The sequence below is a fragment of the Rutilus rutilus genome (assembly GCF_951802725.1).
Source record: "Rutilus rutilus genome assembly, chromosome: 15".
In the NCBI taxonomy this organism is placed as follows: Eukaryota; Metazoa; Chordata; class Actinopteri; order Cypriniformes; family Leuciscidae; genus Rutilus; species Rutilus rutilus.
The window spans coordinates 20,178,781-20,200,096 of record NC_140220.1 but is presented as its reverse complement, the minus strand read 5'-3'; the positions used below and the strand labels follow the sequence as shown (position 1 = coordinate 20,200,096).

General features: G+C 39.0%; 2 protein-coding genes across 2 annotated transcripts; both read right to left on the bottom strand.

The window, feature by feature from the left end:
* Window positions 1–3,009: 3,009 nt before the first annotated feature.
* Window positions 3,010–11,630, bottom strand: slc30a1a (solute carrier family 30 member 1a). The gene is made up of 2 exons (XM_084432047.1): window positions 10,785–11,630; window positions 3,010–5,340 (listed from the first exon to the last, which is right to left on the bottom strand). The coding sequence occupies exons 1-2, from the start codon at window positions 11,386–11,388 to the stop codon at window positions 4,445–4,447; spliced, it is 1,500 nt and encodes a 499-aa protein (XP_084288173.1). The 5' UTR covers window positions 11,389–11,630; the 3' UTR covers window positions 3,010–4,444.
* Window positions 11,631–12,186: 556 nt separating this feature from the next.
* On the bottom strand, window positions 12,187–21,047 carry nek2 (NIMA-related kinase 2). The gene is made up of 10 exons (XM_084433121.1): window positions 20,840–21,047; window positions 20,629–20,753; window positions 19,245–19,462; window positions 18,921–19,161; window positions 17,936–18,018; window positions 17,667–17,793; window positions 15,229–15,451; window positions 13,109–13,163; window positions 12,872–12,948; window positions 12,187–12,679 (listed from the first exon to the last, which is right to left on the bottom strand). Exons 2-10 carry the CDS (start codon window positions 20,722–20,724, stop codon window positions 12,468–12,470), a joined length of 1,332 nt encoding a protein of 443 aa, XP_084289247.1. The 5' UTR covers window positions 20,725–20,753; window positions 20,840–21,047; the 3' UTR covers window positions 12,187–12,467.
* Window positions 21,048–21,316: the final 269 nt, after the last annotated feature.

Below are 21,316 nucleotides of genomic sequence, written 5' to 3'. Positions count from 1 at the left end.
CAATAATTAGAGAAGGATAATGTGAAGAACATCAAATAAAACAGAAAAATTACAAATTCAGAAAGCCGCCACATACAAGTAATGACAATTACGTCAGAATAAAACCAAACATAAATGGATGGTGGTACGTCTTCAAATTTCATCCATCGCAATTATCGATTGCATTGTGAAAATCGTGCGTTGGAGATCTTAATGCGGTTGACCAGTTTTATGCATTCAAAAAATAAATATGGTCATTTGAAAAAAAAAAAAGTTTTTTAAACAAACACAAAGTCAGTTTGGGAATTTGAGTGGCATTTAATACATGATTAAATCTGAAATCTGACATTATGGCTTGTTACATCACCTGAAGTACAGTATTGACCTCGGTGTGTGATCAAAGTCTGCAGATGACTGAGGTTTGCAGCAGGCAGTGAAGTGTAATCTCTTCCCACATTATTACTCTCCTCTGATCTCGCCTTCTGCTGTAACAAGGCCACAGATCTACAGAATCGTAAAATTCATTTAAATTTAGATTTCTTATAAAGGGCTATATTCTGATCAAACTTTTATTCAGAAAAAAATACATACTCCATTCTCTAGATATCGGAATATTTATATGATTGCTACATAATCTGAATATGACCAAATACTTATTATTATTGGGATCCTTGTGTGCGTGTAAATCAACATCGATACGTGTTAAATAATGTGTATTCATAAAAAATACAAATAAAGTGTATTGTATTGAAATCGAAGATCTTTTATGGTGTGTATATGAATCTTTCGGCAGGGATTCAGGTGCTGGGTCATTATGAAAAGGAGGCTTTAGCTGAACCCCTCGGTTAGACATGTGACGGCTTTGAGTGCCGCTGTGTGGGATTAATGATCAAGGCTACATGTGGCTTTTGCGATGGAAATACATTTCTCTTTCCCTCTTCTGTTTCTTTTAAAGGTTGTATCAGCGATTTCAGGCCCAAACATAAAAATGATCACATTCATCTAATCTTTCCTAACGATCCGCTAGCTGCTCGCCCCATAAGCATGCCGTCAAAAAACCGCGTCTCTGTAGGCAGCCTAGGCTCTGAGATCTGCACACAAAAACAGTTAGTTTCACCAACCACTCAAAACCAAAATAAATAGTGTTCCAACCAATCACCGACAGGGGTGGGTGTTGTGAGGTTTTCCCCTGTCGGTGATTGGTTTTTTGAGGGCATGCTTATGGGGCGAGCAGCTAGCGGGTCGTTTGGAAAGATTAGATGAATGTGATCATATATGTTTGGGCCTGAAATCGCTGATACAACCTTTAATTGAGCTATAGCTAGTTTCCATCATGACTCAAGGTTTTGCAATAACAGGCTGAATGGTCTCTCTTTCAGTCACACTTCCTCAAAACAGCGCTTTGTTAAAGTCTGTTCAACCATAGACCTTAGACTTTATCAACTGTTTATCTTTAAAGTTATAACAAAATTAGGCAATACTATTTAGCAATACATTTCACAAGCTTTTCAAGGATATTAGATTGTTCAAAATACAGTGAATGTTAGTGGCCCACAGAAGCGCTATTGTAGAAACAAAACCATTTTTGTGAAGAAAGTGGAAGCTGGAAAGTAATGTCAGCAGGTCTGAGACAAAACGTTACCACAGATGTCTTTATAGAAATTGTTTTTGTAATATAATATTTTTTTGTAAATAGCTGTGGCCTAACAATTAGAGTGTTTAGCCAATCTTACACCATCCAACCGTCCAACGTGTGCAGGCCATTTAGTAAATAGATCATATAAAGGTTAAAGGGGTGGCAAGATTTTCGGAGAAGAGGTAGAGTTGTCAGCACTTACAGCAAACAATGACAGAATCAAGCCAGGTCTGTTAATATTGATATACATTTACCAACTGGAGTGTCAGAGTAAATGAGTCATAGTGCATCTGACAGCAATTGAGTTGAATTGTCAAGAGGATGATGTTAGAACTTTAAAATAAACAAATTCATTCTGTATTGCCAAATGCATTTGTATTTCATTTTACTTTAAATTATAATAAAATCATTTTGCTTGATATACTTAAAGGCGTAATTTTTTTATTTGTATCATTAATAGCTCACCTTCATGTCGTTCCAAACCCGTGAGACCTTCGTTCATCTTCGGAACACAAATGAAGATATTTTTGATGAAATCTGAGAGCTTTCTGTCCCTCCATAGACAGCAACGTCATAACCACTTTCAAGGCCCAGAAAGGAAGTAAAGACATCGTTAAAATAGTCCATGTGACTACCTTAATGTTATGAAGGGACGAGAATTATTTTTGTGTGCAAAAAATAAAAAATAAAGATTTTATTTAAAATGTCTTCTCTCTCCTTGTCAGTCTCTGACGCTGTACACGTGAGCCCTACGACGCAGGATCAAAAAGTATTCTCGTCACTTCAAAACATTAAGGTTGAACCACTGCACTTCCTTTCTGGGCCTTGAAAGTGGTTATGACGTTGCTGTCTATGGAGGGACAGAAAGCTCTTGGATTTCAATAAAAAATTCCTTAAATTGTGTTCTGAAGATGAACGGAGGTCTTACGGATTGGGAACGACATGAGGGTGAAATAAGGCTTTAAATAAGCCTAATCAAATAATAAGTGGACCCCATGTTAACTTCTAAATTCTCACATTCCAGTATGGTATATCTCTATAGGCTATGAAAAGAGTTGTGGAGGCAAACAAAACATATCATGGTTACATCACTACTAAACTGAGCTCTAAGCTGATAACCATAAATTCTGTTTACCAAAATGTGGTCAGCATTAGATATGTTTTTATCTCTGATTCCGGTCACTTTGTCACTTCTTGATGGCTTGAAGGCTGACATTGAAATCAAGTCTGATGCCCCCCAGGGATCAATACTGGGCCCACTGCTCTTTAACATTTACACGTTTCATCATGGACAGCTTTTAAAGTTCACTTGGCCTAAATTAAAATGTTCTATTCACTGTAAGATGTTTTAGTATCTTGTTCTATTTATTAAAAACAAATAAATACAACAGACATTTGAACCGTACCAAACAAGCATGTTTAATTCACAATGACACATTTGACAGTAATATATCAAAAAAAAATTCAGCTGGCATGGTACTTTTAAAATCCTCAGTGATACAAGCACTTCATCTGCACTTTTACACAGAGCTCATCTTTTCTCTACAGACTTCATAGAAAGTCACTAAACTAATAATAAAGACTAGTACATTTCTGGTTTCACAAATTGCATATTTTTACCAAATGCAAAAAATTGCAGATTTAAATAGTGTTGTGACGTGTTGATATTCTGTTTTTCCCTCCCAATGAAGGCCACTGAGTAGATTGTGCGGCATCCCAAATGATATGTTCAATCCAAACCTACGTGCCTATTCCCTCTGTATTTCAGACAGCAACCGCCTTGTCTTTTGGTTTACAATGTTGCTTGGTTTCTCAAAGCTTTCCACAATATTATTTGGTCATGCACAGTTGCCAAATGAGTGCTTTAAACAAATCTGAGGACTTCCCTTCAGTTTTATGACAGCACGGACAAAATATCAGTCCTCCTTTAGCAGTTCCACAACAATTTTTTTTTTTTTTTTTTTTACAGCATTTCCACCTCATGTTTAGATTGACAGAACACAACAAACAAGGCATCAGCTATATATATATATATAAAAAAATAAAAAAACGATAATAGAAGGTTGTCTAGTTCCTACACTGACTAGTTTCAGTGCTATTACACAGCAGTTTGAAATATAGGCATGGTGAAGTACAGTGGAAACATCTTCAGATCATCTAAATAGAGTGAAAGATTCAACAGCAATCTTTAAAAACACATCTAAAAATACTCTGGGTTAAAGCATAAATCATTTGTTTGAAAGAAGCAAAACTTTTCACTATTGTTTTCTTTTTTACCTCTCATATCATCAAATCTAAATCTTACAAAAAACTCTTTGAAAAAAAACACAAAAAAACTTAATTATCAATAACTTAAATACATAAATGATTACATCTTTCACAAAATTGAAAAGTTGACTAAGAAAACAAAACAATATAAAGTGTGAAATATAAAACAGAGAACAGATGGGTAAGAAAAAAAGAAAAGAAAAAACTGGTCCAGACATTTCTACTTGGTCCAGCAGCCGAACAGTAAAATTCCATGTTGTTGCATTACCTCCACAGGAAGGACACCAGTGTCTGACGTCCTGTACGAAGACTAACTTTGGCACGGACACACCAATCAGACGATGCGGTAAACACACATGCAGAGGAGGCCAGCCTTGCTCTCCAGCTTTTTTATATAGCCAGTATGTTGGTGTGGTGTATCAGAGCTGTGTGGTGTGTGTATTGTCATGAATGAGTGCATTGGGTTCAGTTCTTCTCACAGCATGGTATATATCAGTCAGCTGATCCAAAACACATTGGTACCCTTAACAGAACAGAATGTCCGTCTAACCTGCTGCTTGCTCACAACGACGATTCCACCTCCCTAGTGATGATCACAACGGATTCCGCTCCACTTGTGTCCTCCACAGACTCGCTGATGATCTCCAGAGATGTAGCAGAAGCACTAGGTATCGTTGGGGTCGTGGATTCGCACAATTTCTTTGGCTCTAATGCTCCGTCGGGAGGTTTCGCGGGATCAATGGCGCCACAGCAGAGCTTCGGGGCGCACTGTGTTCTGCAGGAGAGCTCGCAGAGCGAAGCGCGAGACTCAGAGTTCATCGTTACGAATTCCGGTTGAATGGTCGTGGCGTGGATGCCCTCATTGTGGAAAAAGTCCTTGATCCGCTTGGCCACGTCCATGTAGGATGTGGGGTCCTGGCATTTGATGTGCGCGGTGGCGATGATGCGACTGCCCGCCAACTGCCAGATGTGCAGCTCGTGCACCGCCAACACGCCGTCCAGCTCCCGCAGGCGAGAGTTGAGCTGATGCATGTCGATTTGCTTGGGGACGGTCTGTAGCAGGATGAGTGCAGACTCCTTCAGCAATGGGTACGTGGTGTAGAGGAGGATACCGACCATAATGATGCAGAGCGTGGGGTCGAGGTAGAGCACCCAGCAGGGTCCCGCGATGGACACCGTTTCGTTAGTTCCTGCACTGCTAATATTGAGCGAGTGGTCTGCACAAATTTGGCCCACGCAAGGGTTCTCGCAGACAGTGCCCTCCTTGCATGGCGTCCATACAAATATGAAGATGATGGCATTGATCACCACAATGACAGAGCCAAGAGCGTCTCCCAGGACATGCAGGAAAACTCCCCGCATGTTGAGCTGGGATGCGGAGTCGTGTTCGTTCTCGAGCTCGTCGTATGGAGCGCTGCCGTTAATCTGCAAATCCACGTTGTCGCTATGACACATCTCTACGGAAGAGAAAGAAAGAAAGCAAGTGTGAACATTCAACATTTGCACATAGGACAGGAGTTTGGTAGGTTTTGTTTGAAAATACAGCAGTTACGCTTTATTCAATTTAACTGAATTTACAACTTCCTGCAATTCCAACTTTTGCGGAATAAATTTGAGGAAGATGTGGGCGTTGACACCAACGCCTCTAATTTTAATGGCCTAACAGCATGCTGAAATAAAGTATAAAAGTACAGGAACGCATCTGTAGGCGCGTTTCCATTACAGATTTGCGCAAAACTTTTGCGATTTGTTCTAAATGTCGACTGTTGCGAAATGACGCCGTTTTCATTAACCGATGTTATGCGACTAAAACTTTTTCCTTTCGCGATAAGTAAAATCATTCCAAAAACCATGGCAACGGATGTTGGTAGGTTTATGTACTATATCCCAGCCACTGCACTAGACATTACTATTAATCGAAGGAGATGTATGTGTGTTTTCAAAGCATTAATGTTAAGGAACAACCCTTATTATATTTGTGAGCGGCTCATATGAGGTGTTTGTGGGTGTTTCTCCCTCATTTCTGCTTCGAGGTCTTGATTGTGGCATTTCTTTGAGGTTTAGAATCCAGTATTCCTGTAATTCTTCTGTCTTTCATGAATTTAATAAAGAACTCTGTCTCGTATTCTGTCCAAACTCACCGCGTCATCTACGTCAGGTGACCTGCAAATGCGCAAAAACTGTTTCCATTGCAGTTTTGCGAAATATTTATTTTTCGAATTGCCTGAAAAACCACCTCATGCGAGCGTAAAAACTTTTTGGCGATAAATGGAAGTTTTTGCGAAATTTACGTGTTTCCATTGGGCGTATTTTCAATTCTCAATTTCAATTTGCGCAATTTGTAGGGTAATGGAAACGCGGCTACTGTTTACACTACTCATTCGTTTGTGTTCACAGCATTCCAGACAACAGTGTTGGAGCAGTGTGGGGTGGAAGTGGAATGCAGTGTGGAGTTACGGGAGGGTTTTTTTTCCTGGAGCAAGGAGCATTTTTTTTTAAACACCGCATTTTCTCTCACTCAAAGTGTTTCTCTAACCAATAAGCATGGAACAAGCGGAGAAATGAAAAACTGAATGTGTAGCTAGAGCAGTGAACTGGACCCCATCGACATTCATTAAAGTGGTTAAAATGTTATTTTGTGTTCCATGGAAGAAAATAAACTGTACAAACTTAAATGAGTAACTGATGGCATAACTTCCATTTTTGGATGAACTATCCTTTCAAACAATATCACATTTTACTGAATATCAGCACAGATTAAAAAAACTGGTCAGGAGTAAGTGAGTGGAGCAACGGTAGTTTCCCTTCCTACTTTATGTGTTCTGTAATCACCCTTTCATTATAAGGACAAAAAGCAGTGTTCCACCGCAGAAAGTAAAGGCTCATTCAAGAATGAAAACTATAAAGATAACTATTAGCATCCACACCAATGCACAATAATATTTTGTTTATTATAGGCATGCAGTGAACTCATCTGTCTCATCTGCTTGAGCTCTTTAAAATTGTGTGGATTCCGATTGGCTGCCAATGTTTTTTTATCGTTTTACTCACAATTAAGTTATTTTTCGTTCTTCGTTTAGGGGTAAAAAGAAGTTCGAAATACCCTTGCAGATAATTTACATTTGCGTATTACATAATTTACCATCCGAAGCCAACATTTCCGGGAAGTTTGCTTTGGCAAGCTGTTTTGAACTCCTGAAACGAACTCAAAATGAGCTTCGTTGTGGCCTGGTTTTGTTCGAAATTACATCACACCAGTTCGTTCTTCGATTTTGCTTGAAATACAGTAGTCAACATTTGAAGTGGATCAAAAAAGTTCATCAAAGTTCATGTATAACTTTGATTGAAAGGTTTTGATCCACTTTAAATGTTGACTACTGTATATCGGGGCCGTTAGGCAGTGGTTCCCAACCCTGGACCTGAAGTACCCCATTCACTGCACATTTTTCATGCCTCTTATCAAACACATTTGAGGTCTTGGAGTCTTTACTGACAAGCCGATGAGTTGAATCAGGGGCCTATACCATGAAGCCGGTTTACGTGGCTAGCCCGATATGTTTCAGTTTAGTTTTCGGCAACCCTGGGTTTTAGGCACCATGAAAGCAGTGTGCATCACCATAGTAACTAACGCTCCACGGCTATCCTGGTCCGGGGCAGGTTTTGCTCCAGGTAAGAGGTTGCAAACCGAACTTGGACCAATCAGCTGTGAGCAAAGTGACACATGTCTGATGCGATAAAGTCACTCCCACCTGTTTCTTCTCCAAATCATCAATCATTTTTAAAGACAAAATCGTCTGGCTTTTAGTAATGCTTATTTATAATAATAATTTTGTATGATTTAGATATTTTAATGTAATTATTAATCGATCACACATGCACAATTTTAGTTGATCAATTATTATTACGCAGTTTAAAGGTAATATAAATACGCTTTAGAATCAATAGATAAAGCTATAAAATGACTACATGTGAGCTTAAATGTCCAATTCTCTCTATACCTTTATCAAATGTATAAACTAACTTCACAACTTTTACATGCACTTTTACATTACATGCACATGCACTACATTTGCAGTGAGCAAGACTTTTTCTTTTAGTTGTGCTCTTTCATAGACAGCTATTTTCTTCTTGCTGTGTAAATTTGTTTATTAAATTCTTAATATTTTTCAATCTCGTGATGTTCTGCAAAAGAGAGAAGTGAATCTCGCTGCTTCTCTCGTGAGAAATGAATCTCAGTTTCACTCTTACTCAGCATGTGATTGGCTGTTTGCTACTGACGGTCACACCTAAACTCCTAAACTCAGGATCAAAGCCTGAGTTGACAGAGAAAGTTGATGATCAGCATCATGGTACTAGCAAAGCCTGGTTGGATTGGTTTTGTTTTGTCAACTCAAAACTAATCCTGTAAACCCTGAGTTTGTTCAACTACCATCGTGGTACAGGCCCCAGGTGTGTCTGACTAGGGAGACGTCCAAAATGTGCAGTGCTGGGGCCCTGTGGGCACTCCAGGAGGCTTTAGTTCAGGACCTTCTGTTCATTAATATAACATATTTGCAGTGAGCTGATGATTCACCGAGGCCTGTGGGCGATGTAACCCATCTGTTCATCTCTCATCTGGGCTGTCTTAAACAAGCAAGCAGACATGGCCTTGGTTGAAATTCCTCCAAATAAGCAAAGTGACTGTTTCAACTTTGAAATAATTTGTTTTTCTAGAGGGAATCTGGTTCCAGTTCTGCTTATCTGATAAAAACAGATAAAAGCACAGAAAGAAAGTGTTTGCACATGATCTTTGGTGGGAGTGAGCTGACATACCATCCCATTGTTGTGAATCCATGGAAACAAGACATTTAACCTAATTATACAAAAGCTCAAGATTGATTGTTGCCCACAAAAATAGACTAATCATATAAATAAACAGAGAGTGATAAACAGTCAAGCAACAGAAAAAAAAAAGAAACACCTTCTAAGGCCTCCAAGACAATGGAGGGCTGTCGCTGAGTGTTTGTCTTCCCATGGTTTTGCGGTGTTCTGCACAGTTTGTCGGACCCCGTCTGCGGATTTTCGGTCGATTGAGTGTGTTGAATTGGCATTGGTGAGAAAGATCACTCTGATAGGATGTTTAGTGTAACGAACCAGTGCACAAGGAAAACAGAAGTGAAAATGTTTCTGATTATGTCTCCTTATATTTTGCCTCCAAATCTTGCTTTCTTCTAAGAAGACCGAGGACTGACAATGCCAGTGTCATTTGCAACTTATCAGATATATTTGAAGAAACAAATTTGTCTGTGAAGAGTGAGAAAATTGTGAAAACGGTAGCTGATGCTGCTTAAGGTTTCTTGTTTGTATATCCGCAGTCGTAATTCCAGTAATGACGAATGTTACAAGCAACGCAAGTTACGTAAAATCAGATTACTTTTTTCAAGTAACATTACTTTTAAATTTACAACAAAATATCTGAGTTCTTTTTTCAAATAAGTAATGCAAGTTACTTAGGCCCTGTCCACACGAACACGGGAATTTTCAAAACCGCAGCTTTTTCTATGCGGTTTGGCCATTCGTCCACACGCAAACGCAGTAGCCGGTCACTGAAACCAAACTTTTTTGAAAACTTCTGCCAGGGTGAAGATTTTTATAAACTCCGGTTGCAGTGTTGTCACGTAGACTGTGAAACCAGAGATTTTGGCTTGTGACTCAGAACCAAAACCAGTAATAACCTTTTTTCCAGGCTTCTGATTGGCCAACATGGCTTTACGGTTCGGGTTATATCGCCACCTGTTGGTTTGGTAAACGTGAGCATTTACTCATCTCACTTGAACAAAAACAGATTCAGTATTCCTGAAAATGAATAAAAACAGTGAAATGCAAACCTGCAATAATTAAATATGTTATACAGTGCAAATGTACTTTATGTATTTAACGGTACTGCGTACGGTACAACAGTAACAGTGAACAAATTCATAATCCGTGCACGCTTTTGCCATCGTTGTTTTGTAAATCATTCTTTCGCAATAGTTGTTTGTAATATTCAGTTCCTGTGAAAAATTGTGAAATACTGCTCCAATAGGTGAAGTTACACAACAATATGCTGATTGGTTAGATAACAATATTTGGATGTAATATTCAGTTCCAGTGAAAATCTGTTGCAGTTAATGGAGTAGGCTATAGAATGGTGATGTGATGTGTAATATCCAGTACCAGTAAACTCCACCCGCTGGAACAGTTTCTTACAGTAACTGAGTATTACACAACATCACCTGTTCAGTTTTGAAAACTGTAGCCTACTCACAGATTTGTGGCCTATACTTTATTTTAGACATCTGTTTTTCTGTATATTGATTTGTTGTGTATTGCTAAGATGAACACAACTGTCTTAACTGATTTTTTCTATGATTTGACGATGGGGTGTGTAATGTATAGATGACATGAAACCGCATGTGGTTGAACTGAACCCCCCCCCCCCAGGTCTCCCGTATTTTGGTACCCAAATTAACCTCACTTTATTAACCAATGACTTTGCTGCTGACCTGATATGATCCTATTTAATCATACTAATAAGCACAAATTTTAATTCTGTGATAAATTCTCATCAAATCATCTTCTCAGCTCCAGAGAAAAAATACAAACAAGTTTGGAAGGACATGAGGGCGAGTAAATAATGACAGTTTCCGTTTTGGGGTGAGCTATTCATCAATTTAACATATTGGGTTTGTTGCTAGTGGTTACATGCCCAATGAGAAACAAAAGCCCTAACAAGAAAGTTTTGCACACGTTTAGAATAGAAATGTTTAAAAAAAAAACGACTTTAATCCTAATGACATACTTGACCCTTTGTATAAAGGGTATCCAGAACACTATATATCTATACTATGAAGCAGTTTCAATGAGAACAAACCCGATTTACCAGCTATCCTCCGCTCCGGATTAACGCCATTCGGGCTGTTGTTGTGATTCCCGACCAGATTATTGGTCTCCTCCCCCGTGGACCGACTGTCCTCCAGCGTCTCACATCGACGGACCTTCCCGTTCTTGTGTTTTTTGTTTCCCCCGTGGCTGTGTCCGTGTCCCCCGTGCGAATGTCCGTGTCCGCCGCCTCCGGCGTGGCCGTGAAAGAGACAGAGCCCGAGCAGGTTGATCAGCAGCCCCGCAGCCCCCACCCCGATCACCACATCGGGTCTATCGATCTCATGGGGCTCCGTGAAGCGCTCGATGGCCTCCAGGATGATGGTGAAGCACAGCGCGGTGAGGAACACGGCGTTGACCAGCGCGCCCATCACCTCGGCCCGGATCCAGCCGAAGGTGTTCTTGTTGGTGGACTGGGTCTGCTCAGCGAAGCGCACCGCTACCAGCGCCACGACCAGCGCGATCACGTCCGACAGCATGTGGAAGGAGTCCGACAGCATCGCTAGAGAGGACGTGATCCGGCTCACCACCACCTCCACGATGAAGAAGCCGAAGGTGAGCAACAGCATGCACAGCAGGCGAAGCCGGTTCGGCGCGCAGGCCATGATTACACCGAGAGCAGAGCACAAAACAAAGCTTTAAACGAACACGGTCCTCTTTGGGTTTAATATCCCATAACTGAACTCGTTCCGACCGACAGACTGTAAGCGATGCGTTGTTCCGGGTGTACTGAGCGCTGGGGACCGGGGTTCGGTTCGGTTATACTGCCCGCCTTCTGTTGCTCGTCTGCAGACGGCTGAAACTTTGCACCCGGACCGGCGAACTTTCCACACGAAACACGCTCAGCGATAGGCTACGCCCACACTCGCCTGCTTATTGGCTGAGAGCACGGGGTCGAGGAAAATTTAAAGGGACAGTTCACCCAAAAAATGACAATTCTGTTATTTACTCACCATCAAGTTGTACCAAAACTGTACGAGTTTCTTTCTTTTGGTGAACGAACACACAAAAAAAAATATTTTGAAGAATGTTGGTAATCAGACAGTTGACGGTAGCCGCTGACTTCCATGGATTTTTTTTTCCTACTATGGAAATCAATGGCTACCATCAACTGTTTGGTTCCCAACATACTTTAAAATATCTTATTTTGTGTTCAAAAGAAGAAAGAAACTCATACATGGTTGGAACAACATGATGGTGAGTAAATAAAATAATTTGTTTGGTTTATATAACATTTAGATATGGTGAATAACATTTTTGGGTGAACTATCCATTTAATTCTTCTCAGGAAAAACGCAGAAAAACACTACTAAATTAAGCATATCCCTTACCTTATCAGAATGCCTTCCATCATTTTGGAACCCAAAACAATTTTGACGAATAAAAATATTAAATAAAAATGCTAATATTTTCACTTCTTTATTCTAAAGAAACAGCCATTCCAAATAAAAACACCAGTTCCACATCTATAAAATGGTAAGAATACAACATTATCATTCAATAAAAAAAATCCAGTGTTATGCCCATTAAAATAAGTGTTGTCCACTGTACTGTACAAATGCTGCAGCAAATAAATAAAATCAGTCTAGTGTATTTAATGTAATGTACACAATTAAAAAATAAAAAATAAAATATCCTCTTGACTTGATTGACCACACAAATGCACCACTTTCAGTAGTAAATTCTAGCGGATGCCCAGCATTTCTTTGGGCTTTGGTGGGTACACCTTTTCCTCTTCACCAAGAGCCTGGATGCGCATGTTTGCCCACTGGTGTCTCTTTACAAGACAATGTTCATTAGGTTTAGTGATCAGCTTTCTCTCAGGTCTGCCGTTCTCCTTGCCGTCTCCTGCAAAGTGAACCCTCTTCTTTCCCGGAGAGACATTCTCTTCATTCTCTGTTAAAAAAAAAAAAAGAAGAAAAAAAGAACAATAAATAAATAAAAAATACAAATACACACACACACACACACACACACACACACAATGAAAAACACACAAATGCATTAACAGAAAGCACTGAAATAAGAAAAAACAACATGCTCACTTAACTAAAAAGCATTAAATGATTTTACAAAATGGTTTTCTACCTGTGTCACTGGCACTGAGTAGAGACAACGCTCTCTGCTGGCGGATCAAATTATAGGCCTTCAACAAGCTCTCTGCTCTGTTAGAGACGAATTACAACGACATAATATCAGCAAAACATAGCATACGTGAACAAGTGTTCAATGGCTATAGCTAGTTATGCAGCCCACTACTAATGTTAGCTGCTAATATTTAATGCATTCACATGACCAGTTCAGCAAAGGCAGCAATATATTTACCTGGCCATCTTTTCATTTGATTGTTGTTCTCGAACACACAGCTCCTGTTCCCTTTCTGCAAAAAAAGTGAAAGGTCAGACACCAAAAGCTCACTGAATGAAATGTCTTGCCCGGTAGTGTTATATAAAGAGTTAGTTCACCTAAAGTGAAAATTATGTCATCAGTAACTCACCCAAACCCACTAGACTTTTGTTCGGAATTTAGAAACGCAAATTAAGATATTTTTACTTAAACCTAAAAGATTTCTGTTTCTCCATTGAAAGGCCATGCAACCAAAACTAAAGCTGATTTTCCACCGTCGGGCCGAACGGTTCTAAGAACGTTAAAGGAACGGTTCGACTTGAGCCTGGTATGGCACGGCACGACTACAAACCGTTCTTGGTTTCTAGCCAACGTGTATTACCAATACTTTGTATACCAAAGAACTCCGTTATCAGCCCTACAGTGGAAAATGAACCCATATCCTTACAGCATGGCCTGGATCGGCACAGAATGGAATGGTTAAGCAAAGAGAACGGTTTGGTCCAACAGTGGAAAAGCAGCATTTGATGCTTCAGAATTTCATAAAGATTTTAACAGGAAGCCACATGAATCCAGCAGTTTAATCCTAGTCTTCTGAATAGACACGATCCATTTATAACACGCGTCAAACTACAAGCTTCAACATGCCTCCTTTGAAAGTTATCACTAGTAATCCTGAAGACCTTGGCTGTGTTTACACTTGGCATTATTAGGGATGTCCCGATCCGATCCACGGCATCAGTATCGTGCCGATACTGGCCCAAAACGCTAGATCGGAAATCGGAGGGGAGAAAAATAATTATCCGATACCTATGATCGATACCTATTAGGGGTGGAATGGTACATGTATTCGTAATGAACGTACGTTCGGTGCATGGATTTACACGGAGAATACACGGCATAAAAATAAATAAAACTCGCGTGCACATTAATTAATGTGATACTGTTAGATACGCGCATAGACATATGTGGGAACGTGCGTCTGTATCGCTTCAAACGCTCGCTTTATCATTATACGCGTGCAGCGCGTCCTATTCGCTTTGGACGCGCGAATGGATTCAAACTGTTCAAGCATCGAACTAGACGCGAATTTGACGCTCTATTCGCGTTTGGTGTGAACGCAGCAAAATGAACAGGCTGCGATGTCAAGATTGCATTGCTGGAATATGTGTGTGTGTGTGTCAGAGAGAGAGAGGCACGGGCGCGATCGAACAGTGGAAACATAAAAACATACTCCGTCATTTTCATACAGGACATCATTAAAACTGCAAAAAGTGTTTACACATTCTACATTGAATAAAAAAGAAAATCAAATGTGTTTTTAAAAGTAGTATTATTTTATACAGAAATAAATTATTTATAATTCAGATGAGAATAAAGTTAAAGTTAATTAAAATTTTAAGGAAACAAATATATTGATCTGAAATATAGCAAATTAATTTTAAACTCATTCAGGTACAATTACCAAACATATCTCAAGGTCTTTTGAATAAAGGGTGGCAGTCTTTCATTATCATCTGTTGTTGTGGACTATATACTGGAGAAGTATTTGTTCTCCATTTGAGTGAGATGTTTTTATGTGGCTAATTGAGCAAAGTGCTTCCATATATTTTATTATTAGTAGTATTAGTTCAAGAATAAAATAAAAATATCGGATTGATATCGGTATGGGCAAATAGCCAAAGCTGCGGTATCGGTATCGTATCGGAAGTGAAAAAGTGGTATCGGGACATCCCTAGGCATTATACATGTGACCTGTATCCAGGATGTTGTCCACAAACACATTGGAAGCTGTTTACTCTTGTCTTCTCATTTACCATTTTGCCACAAATATCTTCATTTTTGTTTTGAAGATTAACAAAAGTCTTATGGGTTTGGAACAACATTAGAGTGAATAAATGACAATTTTCATTTTTAAGTGAACTATCCCTTAAAGTAACAAACTGATTGGGTTTCTGTTGTCACATGGGAAACGCCCTACCAATGACCATAATCTAACTAGAAAGCCTATTTACACCTGACCAACTGTGATTGGATTACCTGAGAAAGATGTTAGTTCCAGGTGTAAAGAGGCCAAAAGAAATCCAGAGTGGACTCACGCTCTAGTCGCTGCTCTCGCTCTTTGATGGCCTGCTCTCGCTCACGTAGGATCTGCTCCTTGAGCCGTAGCTCTGCCTGAAGCGACGGCTCCGGGTGTTTGGGCTGCTCTGCGTCCACTGATCTGCGTCGCTGCTTCTCCTGAAGTCTCCTCTGCTCCTGGGCTACATAGCCTAAGATCAAGCCGTTCTGCAGGATGGACTCCACCGAGGGCCTCAGATAGTCCTAACAAAAGAGAACAGCTAAATCAGAATGTGCCAAACAGCATACAGGGCAATATAAATGGAAAAATCTAGTTAATAAGGCCATCCACACAGAATGCGTTTTTGGGTATAGAAACGAGAGATGCAGTAAAAAAAATAAGACATGCTTTTATGTTTTGTCCGGCTGCATTGTTTCTGCTCCATATGTGAGTTTTGCTATGTTTCACAGAACCAAGAGCTGTGTCTGAAACTGCTCCCTATCCACTATATAGTGCACTATATTGGGTGTCGGCCATTTTGTAGTGGTGTCCGAATTCTGAGTGAACGACATCATTCCCTACATTCGTTCACAATTTTTACCCACAATCCTCTCTGAAAATGAGTGTACATTCAACGTATACTTGTTGAAGCACTATTTCCCACAATCCAATGCGGAGAGGACTGAGCTTGAGTGAAAGTGCGGGAGCGAGCGAGTTTAAACCAGAGATTACGTTACAGCTTTTTTATTTCTACTTTAACATAAATTTCATGCTAGTTTTAGGGGGGGGGGTTTCTACCTTTTTTATTAATCATTACCTGAATAAAACATTAAAATACCATGCATTTTAAAATTAAATGAAATTATATTAATAAGGTAAATTATATAAGTCATTTTTTTATTATTAAAATATATGATTTAGGCATTAACTCAATTTAATGTGTTTTACTAACAGCCAGGTGTTTTAATAATATGTGGCATTGTTAATTCGTTAAACTGTAAGGAAGAGATGATAATTTGGTGGATGATTTAAAAATATTCATTAATCATCTGTAGGTGCGTATTCATTTGAATGTAATCCTAACGGTTGCCTGAGGGCGCTCAACAACCACGTCATCTGTGAGTGTGAGAGTTTCTAACAATTTTTAATTGACAAAACTACAAAGCTGGCACGGAGGTATATATAATTACAAAAAGTCATGATTGTTAATATTATTTTATAAAGTAAGTAACAAAGGAGTTTTGTCACTACGTGTGACGAAGCCGTTTCTGCGACAGCTCCGACGCACAGTAAAACAATTCACTCACTTCATTTCGTTCACTCCTTGCAGATATAATGCACTCAAATGACATACACTATATAGAGATTAGTGAATGAGTGAACGGTTTCGGACACAGCTAAGATGTGTTGAATCCCAGCTAATTCACCATAGACAGTAAAAGAAATGGACACAGCGACCCCATAGACTTCAACGGAGAAAAGTGAAGCAAATTAGAAGCACTCACTTCCTGATGGCTGAGCGTACTGCGCAGACTCAAACTGAGCTTGATGACCTAGATGTGACGTGAAAAACCTGTCTGACAGTTGTAAGTCTTCTAGTAGCTGTGCCAAGAGAAATCTGAATCATTCCCTTCCGAATCTTGCAGAGACGGAGAGCGTGAGTAGGAGCTGTCCATGAGCTAGGAGCAGGAGCAACTTTATGACTCTCTATGGGCTTCTCCCTTGACTTTATGCCTCCAGGCCCCCCCGATTGACTGCGAGCTTCTCCTCCTGTCTATACGGTAATTTCCAGAGAGTCGCGTGGTTATGACGCAATCGTTAGCTTATTTTTACAAAAACTGCTTCTACGGGACCATAACGTAAGATACAAAGTAATGGAGCCTTTTATACATTGTCGTGTTTCTTTAGAAATAAACAATGGACAAATAGAGTCTTTAAACGCCTCAGATGTAAAGTTATTCGCTGTCAAAGTGACGCCAAAATGAATGCGAGTCAAAGGAATGCTAACAGCAGGTGATGGCTTGTTAGCCAATGGCAGCCCCCGGGGATGGTACGCTTTCCAGGTGCTGGATTACCCCCCTGTAATTCACCCATACTTACGCGAGCCGTGTGATGCTCCAGCTGTTAGTCGTTGCCTGTGTTGCATGTTTGTTAATTTGGGGGCGGGGCAATGAAGAGATTGCTGTGTTTTTATTGGGTGTCGATTTCAAATATCAACATGTTTCTCAGAAATCGCTAACTTGAAATTGTTTTCAGACCTGCTATTCATGGTTCAATCATTTAAATTCAAATCATACATTCCTTCATTATTATTACCTAGTCACCCAACTGACCAATAGTTGCAAAACAACTTCTTTCAGCCAATCACATTTCAGCAACTGTTCAGTCAGTTAACAATAATCCTTGGAATCCAAATTCACTTTGACTTTATCTAAAAGTTATACTGAGAAAAAAAATTACGATCTTGAGTGAGTTTACCTTCAAGTTCAGCATTTTTGAAAGGAGTGTGTTCAGATCCTCGGAGTATCGGTATGGGATTCTTCTAAACTTCCCTTCTCTGATTTTTCCAGCCAGCTCTGTTTGGTTGTATGCTGTAAATGGGGGACTTAAAAAAAAAAAAAAAGAAAGAATATGACAAAAAGTTTCAAGATCCACAACTGCGTATAAACACACAATCAGCCTGAAAATAACGGAGTACAGTGTAATCAGTAAAAATACGAGAGGGACAACAACACATGTATACTTACGATAAAGCACATAGTTCATAGAGTAAACATCCTAAAGACCATATGTCTGATTTTTCATTATAGGACATGCGATTAATTTGTTCCTGTGAATGCAAGAGGAAAATATTAATAAAACAGGATCAGCCCTGACAAAGAAATATTGCGATGAAACTGTGGAACAAAATAATTACATGCCAAGACATGAACATTCACCAACAGACACTTTTAGGAGAACTTGTTTGGAAAAGTAGGGCTCAATCCAGGATTGGTTCCAAAAGCAACATGCCATTGGCGTGTATAACAACATCTGCCAATAAATATGCACTTAAAGGGATAGTTCATGCAAAAATGAGAAAACTGTCATCATTTACTCGCCTTTATGAATTAGTTTCTTCTCAGAACATGACAGATATGGTGAGATATTTCCCCTCTATACCATGGAAGTCAGTTACCAACAATCTTCAACATATCTACTATGTTCCACAGAAGAAAGTCATACTGATGAAAATTGATCTTTCGAAGTTAAAATAAAGATTATTGGCATACTCTTTACAAGAAAATACTACTTTTTTTTTTTCAATGTGTTACTTGTCATTTCTTTGCAATTAATTATTTGTGAAATTTACTAGCAATTTCTGAGTAAAGTAAAATTGTCAGTGTAGATTTTGGGAACAACATTAGGGTGAGTAAATGAATGCTGGCTGAACTATCGCTTTAAGTGTCTGCCGAACCCCATTTTCCCTCATCATAATCCCAGTGATTTTTAGTTGTCCTTATTTTTAACAGGAAATGATTTCAGTTACATTTATACTGAACCAACTTGAACTGAATAAGCTACTTTTCAGCAGAATTTGAATTTCTCATATTGGATTTCCCCATTTGTTATAAAGGTGACTTATATTTTCATTAGACTTTCTCTCTTACACATTTAAATAGTTCTCTAATAAATGTACCACGGAAAAATCCATGCGTACAAGAATATTCCTTGAGATTAAAGAACACTTACTGGCGACATGTAATATGGAGTTCCAACAAATGTTTTAGCAAAGCTTGTATCGTGGTTCAGTATCCGAGCTAAACCAAAATCGCCAAGCTTTACATTCTGTTTGACATCCAGGAAGATGTTTGCAGGTTTCAGGTCACGGTGCAGAACTGTACTGCTGCCATTACTTCGACTATGGCACTCTTTTAACGCCAGGGACAACTGTGCCATCACACGCAGGATGAATTCTTCTTCCAGGTATCGTCTGTAAAGAAAGCGTCAAATAAAAAAATAAAAACATTGCTGTAAATTAGCTTGATCAGCAAATTAACCATAGCTTGATTTTACCTCTCTTTGATGCATCTGTTGATGAGGCTGGCGAGATCTCCACCCTCACAGTACTCCATCACTATATATAACGTTGTGTTCGTCCGGTCTATAATTCTGTCGTAGTATCGGACAATATTTGGGTGCTTCAGCTCTCGGAGCAAATTGACCTCTGACACCAGCATCTGTTTCTCTGCCTCGGCCATGGTGCCGTAGTCCAGCACCTTCCAAACTAGAACCTAATGAGATCAGGTAACGAGGTCCAGAATTAACTAGCTGGAAGAGACATCCGAAATCGCATACTTCCCTACTTGTATAGTAGGAGAAAAACAGTATGTGACAAAAGTAGCATGCCTAAATTCACAGTACTCATAAAAGAGTAAGCAAAAGAACCCGGATGACCTGCTATTTCCGGTGAGATTCTGAAGTGTGCATACGATGGACACTCACAGTTTACTATCCCATGAGGCAATGTGAGAGGATTTGTTGACGCTGGTAGGTCACATGGTAATGATAACACAGCAAATGTAGTACGTCTGGATAACATTTATACTAGCAGCTAAATTTGGTATTACACCAAGATTGGGCTTGACATCAGAAAAGAAATAATATTATGTATGATTCTGCTTAGCTTAAAATACAGAATTATGTTAGAGACATACTATTGCACTGTGTCCATGACAACATACATTTAATTAATAAACATGCATTATTAAATAAATCTTATAAAAATTCAAAATTATATATTTAATTTATTAATAATAATGAATAAACATGAGATCTCAAATGTATGACCTTCTGGGATTACAATATTAAACCTGTATAAGCTTTGGGTGAACTATATACCATAAATATTGCATTTGTGCTGTCAAATTATTCACATCTAACATAAAAGTTTGTAAATATATATATACAATGCGATCAATCTTTTTGACAGCACTAATTGCGATATATTGTTACACACAAAACTTAACTTAAAATTATGAATTTAAATGGGGACTACAGATGGAAAATAGCTTTTGCTAATTCTGGTACAAAACATCTTTTCGAAAGATTAATGTATTTTGTACATTGTCCCTGACAAATAAACTAATAAAAAAAAAAAAAAAAAAAATTATGAAATGATTTTCTTTTTTTTAGCTAGTGCCTCAAAAATAATAGCAAACAAATGATTTTACACTTCTAACTAATATATGACCTGATATTTAGTAATCTATGGGAATTCATGCATTAAGTGTTGCTTAAATAACCCAATCCTTTTTGAGTGCTAACGCCGCTAACGTTACTTGATTTTCTGCTATTGCTGATTTAACTTAAGACTCCTAAATTACGCACGTGTTTTAAAAGCACACTACAAAAACACCAAACTGCTCATGCAATACAGTTCGGTCTGTACTTTATTCACCTTTCCATCTGATTTCCTCTTGACTTTCTGGCAATTGCCATAAGATCCACATCCTATGGTGAGCATCACCTCATAGTCTTCAGTTTTGGACGGCATCACAACACAACAGCCGCAGCAGGTCCAAACTTAAGACAAACACAGAAGAGCTCGGTTATTTAGGAGCTAAATGTACCAACAAACAGAGCAGGATTCATTCAAACCGTTCACTTACCGTAATTCACTCACTGCTGGTGTCTTGTATAAATTTGCGTATGTTTTAGTTTTAGAAACGTTATCGTTTCTTGTTTATGTTGAGAAACAAACAGACGAGGAACACGCAAGCTGATTTTCAAACGTGCGCACAAACTCTGGATTCTGATTGGCTGGACTTGATCACTGGCGGTGATCTCATTGGTCCGTATTGCACACAGCTTGCACGTTGCCAAGTGCTGAAGAACCGCGAGAACGCCCGGGAACAGCGGGAGGATATTTCTTAAAGGCTTTTAACCAGAGTAGACTGAAGACACAAAACAGAATATTTTTTTTTTTTTTAAACGCAACTGTGATGTGTAGAAGCCAATTTACGCCAAACAAGAGAGAAACAATTCATTCTTTGGTAAATCTTAAACGACATAAAAGTCATAATTATGACATACTTGTATTGACACAAGGATGCAACTTATTATGAAATGTCATTTTGAGATTAAAA

Coding starts and splice junctions, on each gene's coding strand:
- slc30a1a (XM_084432047.1), bottom strand. CDS start 11,388: ATGGCCTGCGCGCCGAACCGGCTTCGCCTGCTGTGCATGCTGTTGCTC. Junction 5,341..10,784: donor TCCGGAGCGGAGGATAGCTG/GTAAATCGGGTT, acceptor TCTCTTCCGTAG/AGATGTGTCATAGCGACAAC.
- nek2 (XM_084433121.1), bottom strand. CDS start 20,724: ATGCCGTCCAAAACTGAAGACTATGAGGTGATGCTCACCATAGGATGT. Junction 17,794..17,935: donor TATGAACTATGTGCTTTATC/GTAAGTATACAT, acceptor TTTTTTTTTAAG/TCCCCCATTTACAGCATACA. Junction 13,164..15,228: donor GCGAGAGCAGCGACTAGAGC/GTGAGTCCACTC, acceptor CTTTTTTTGCAG/AAAGGGAACAGGAGCTGTGT.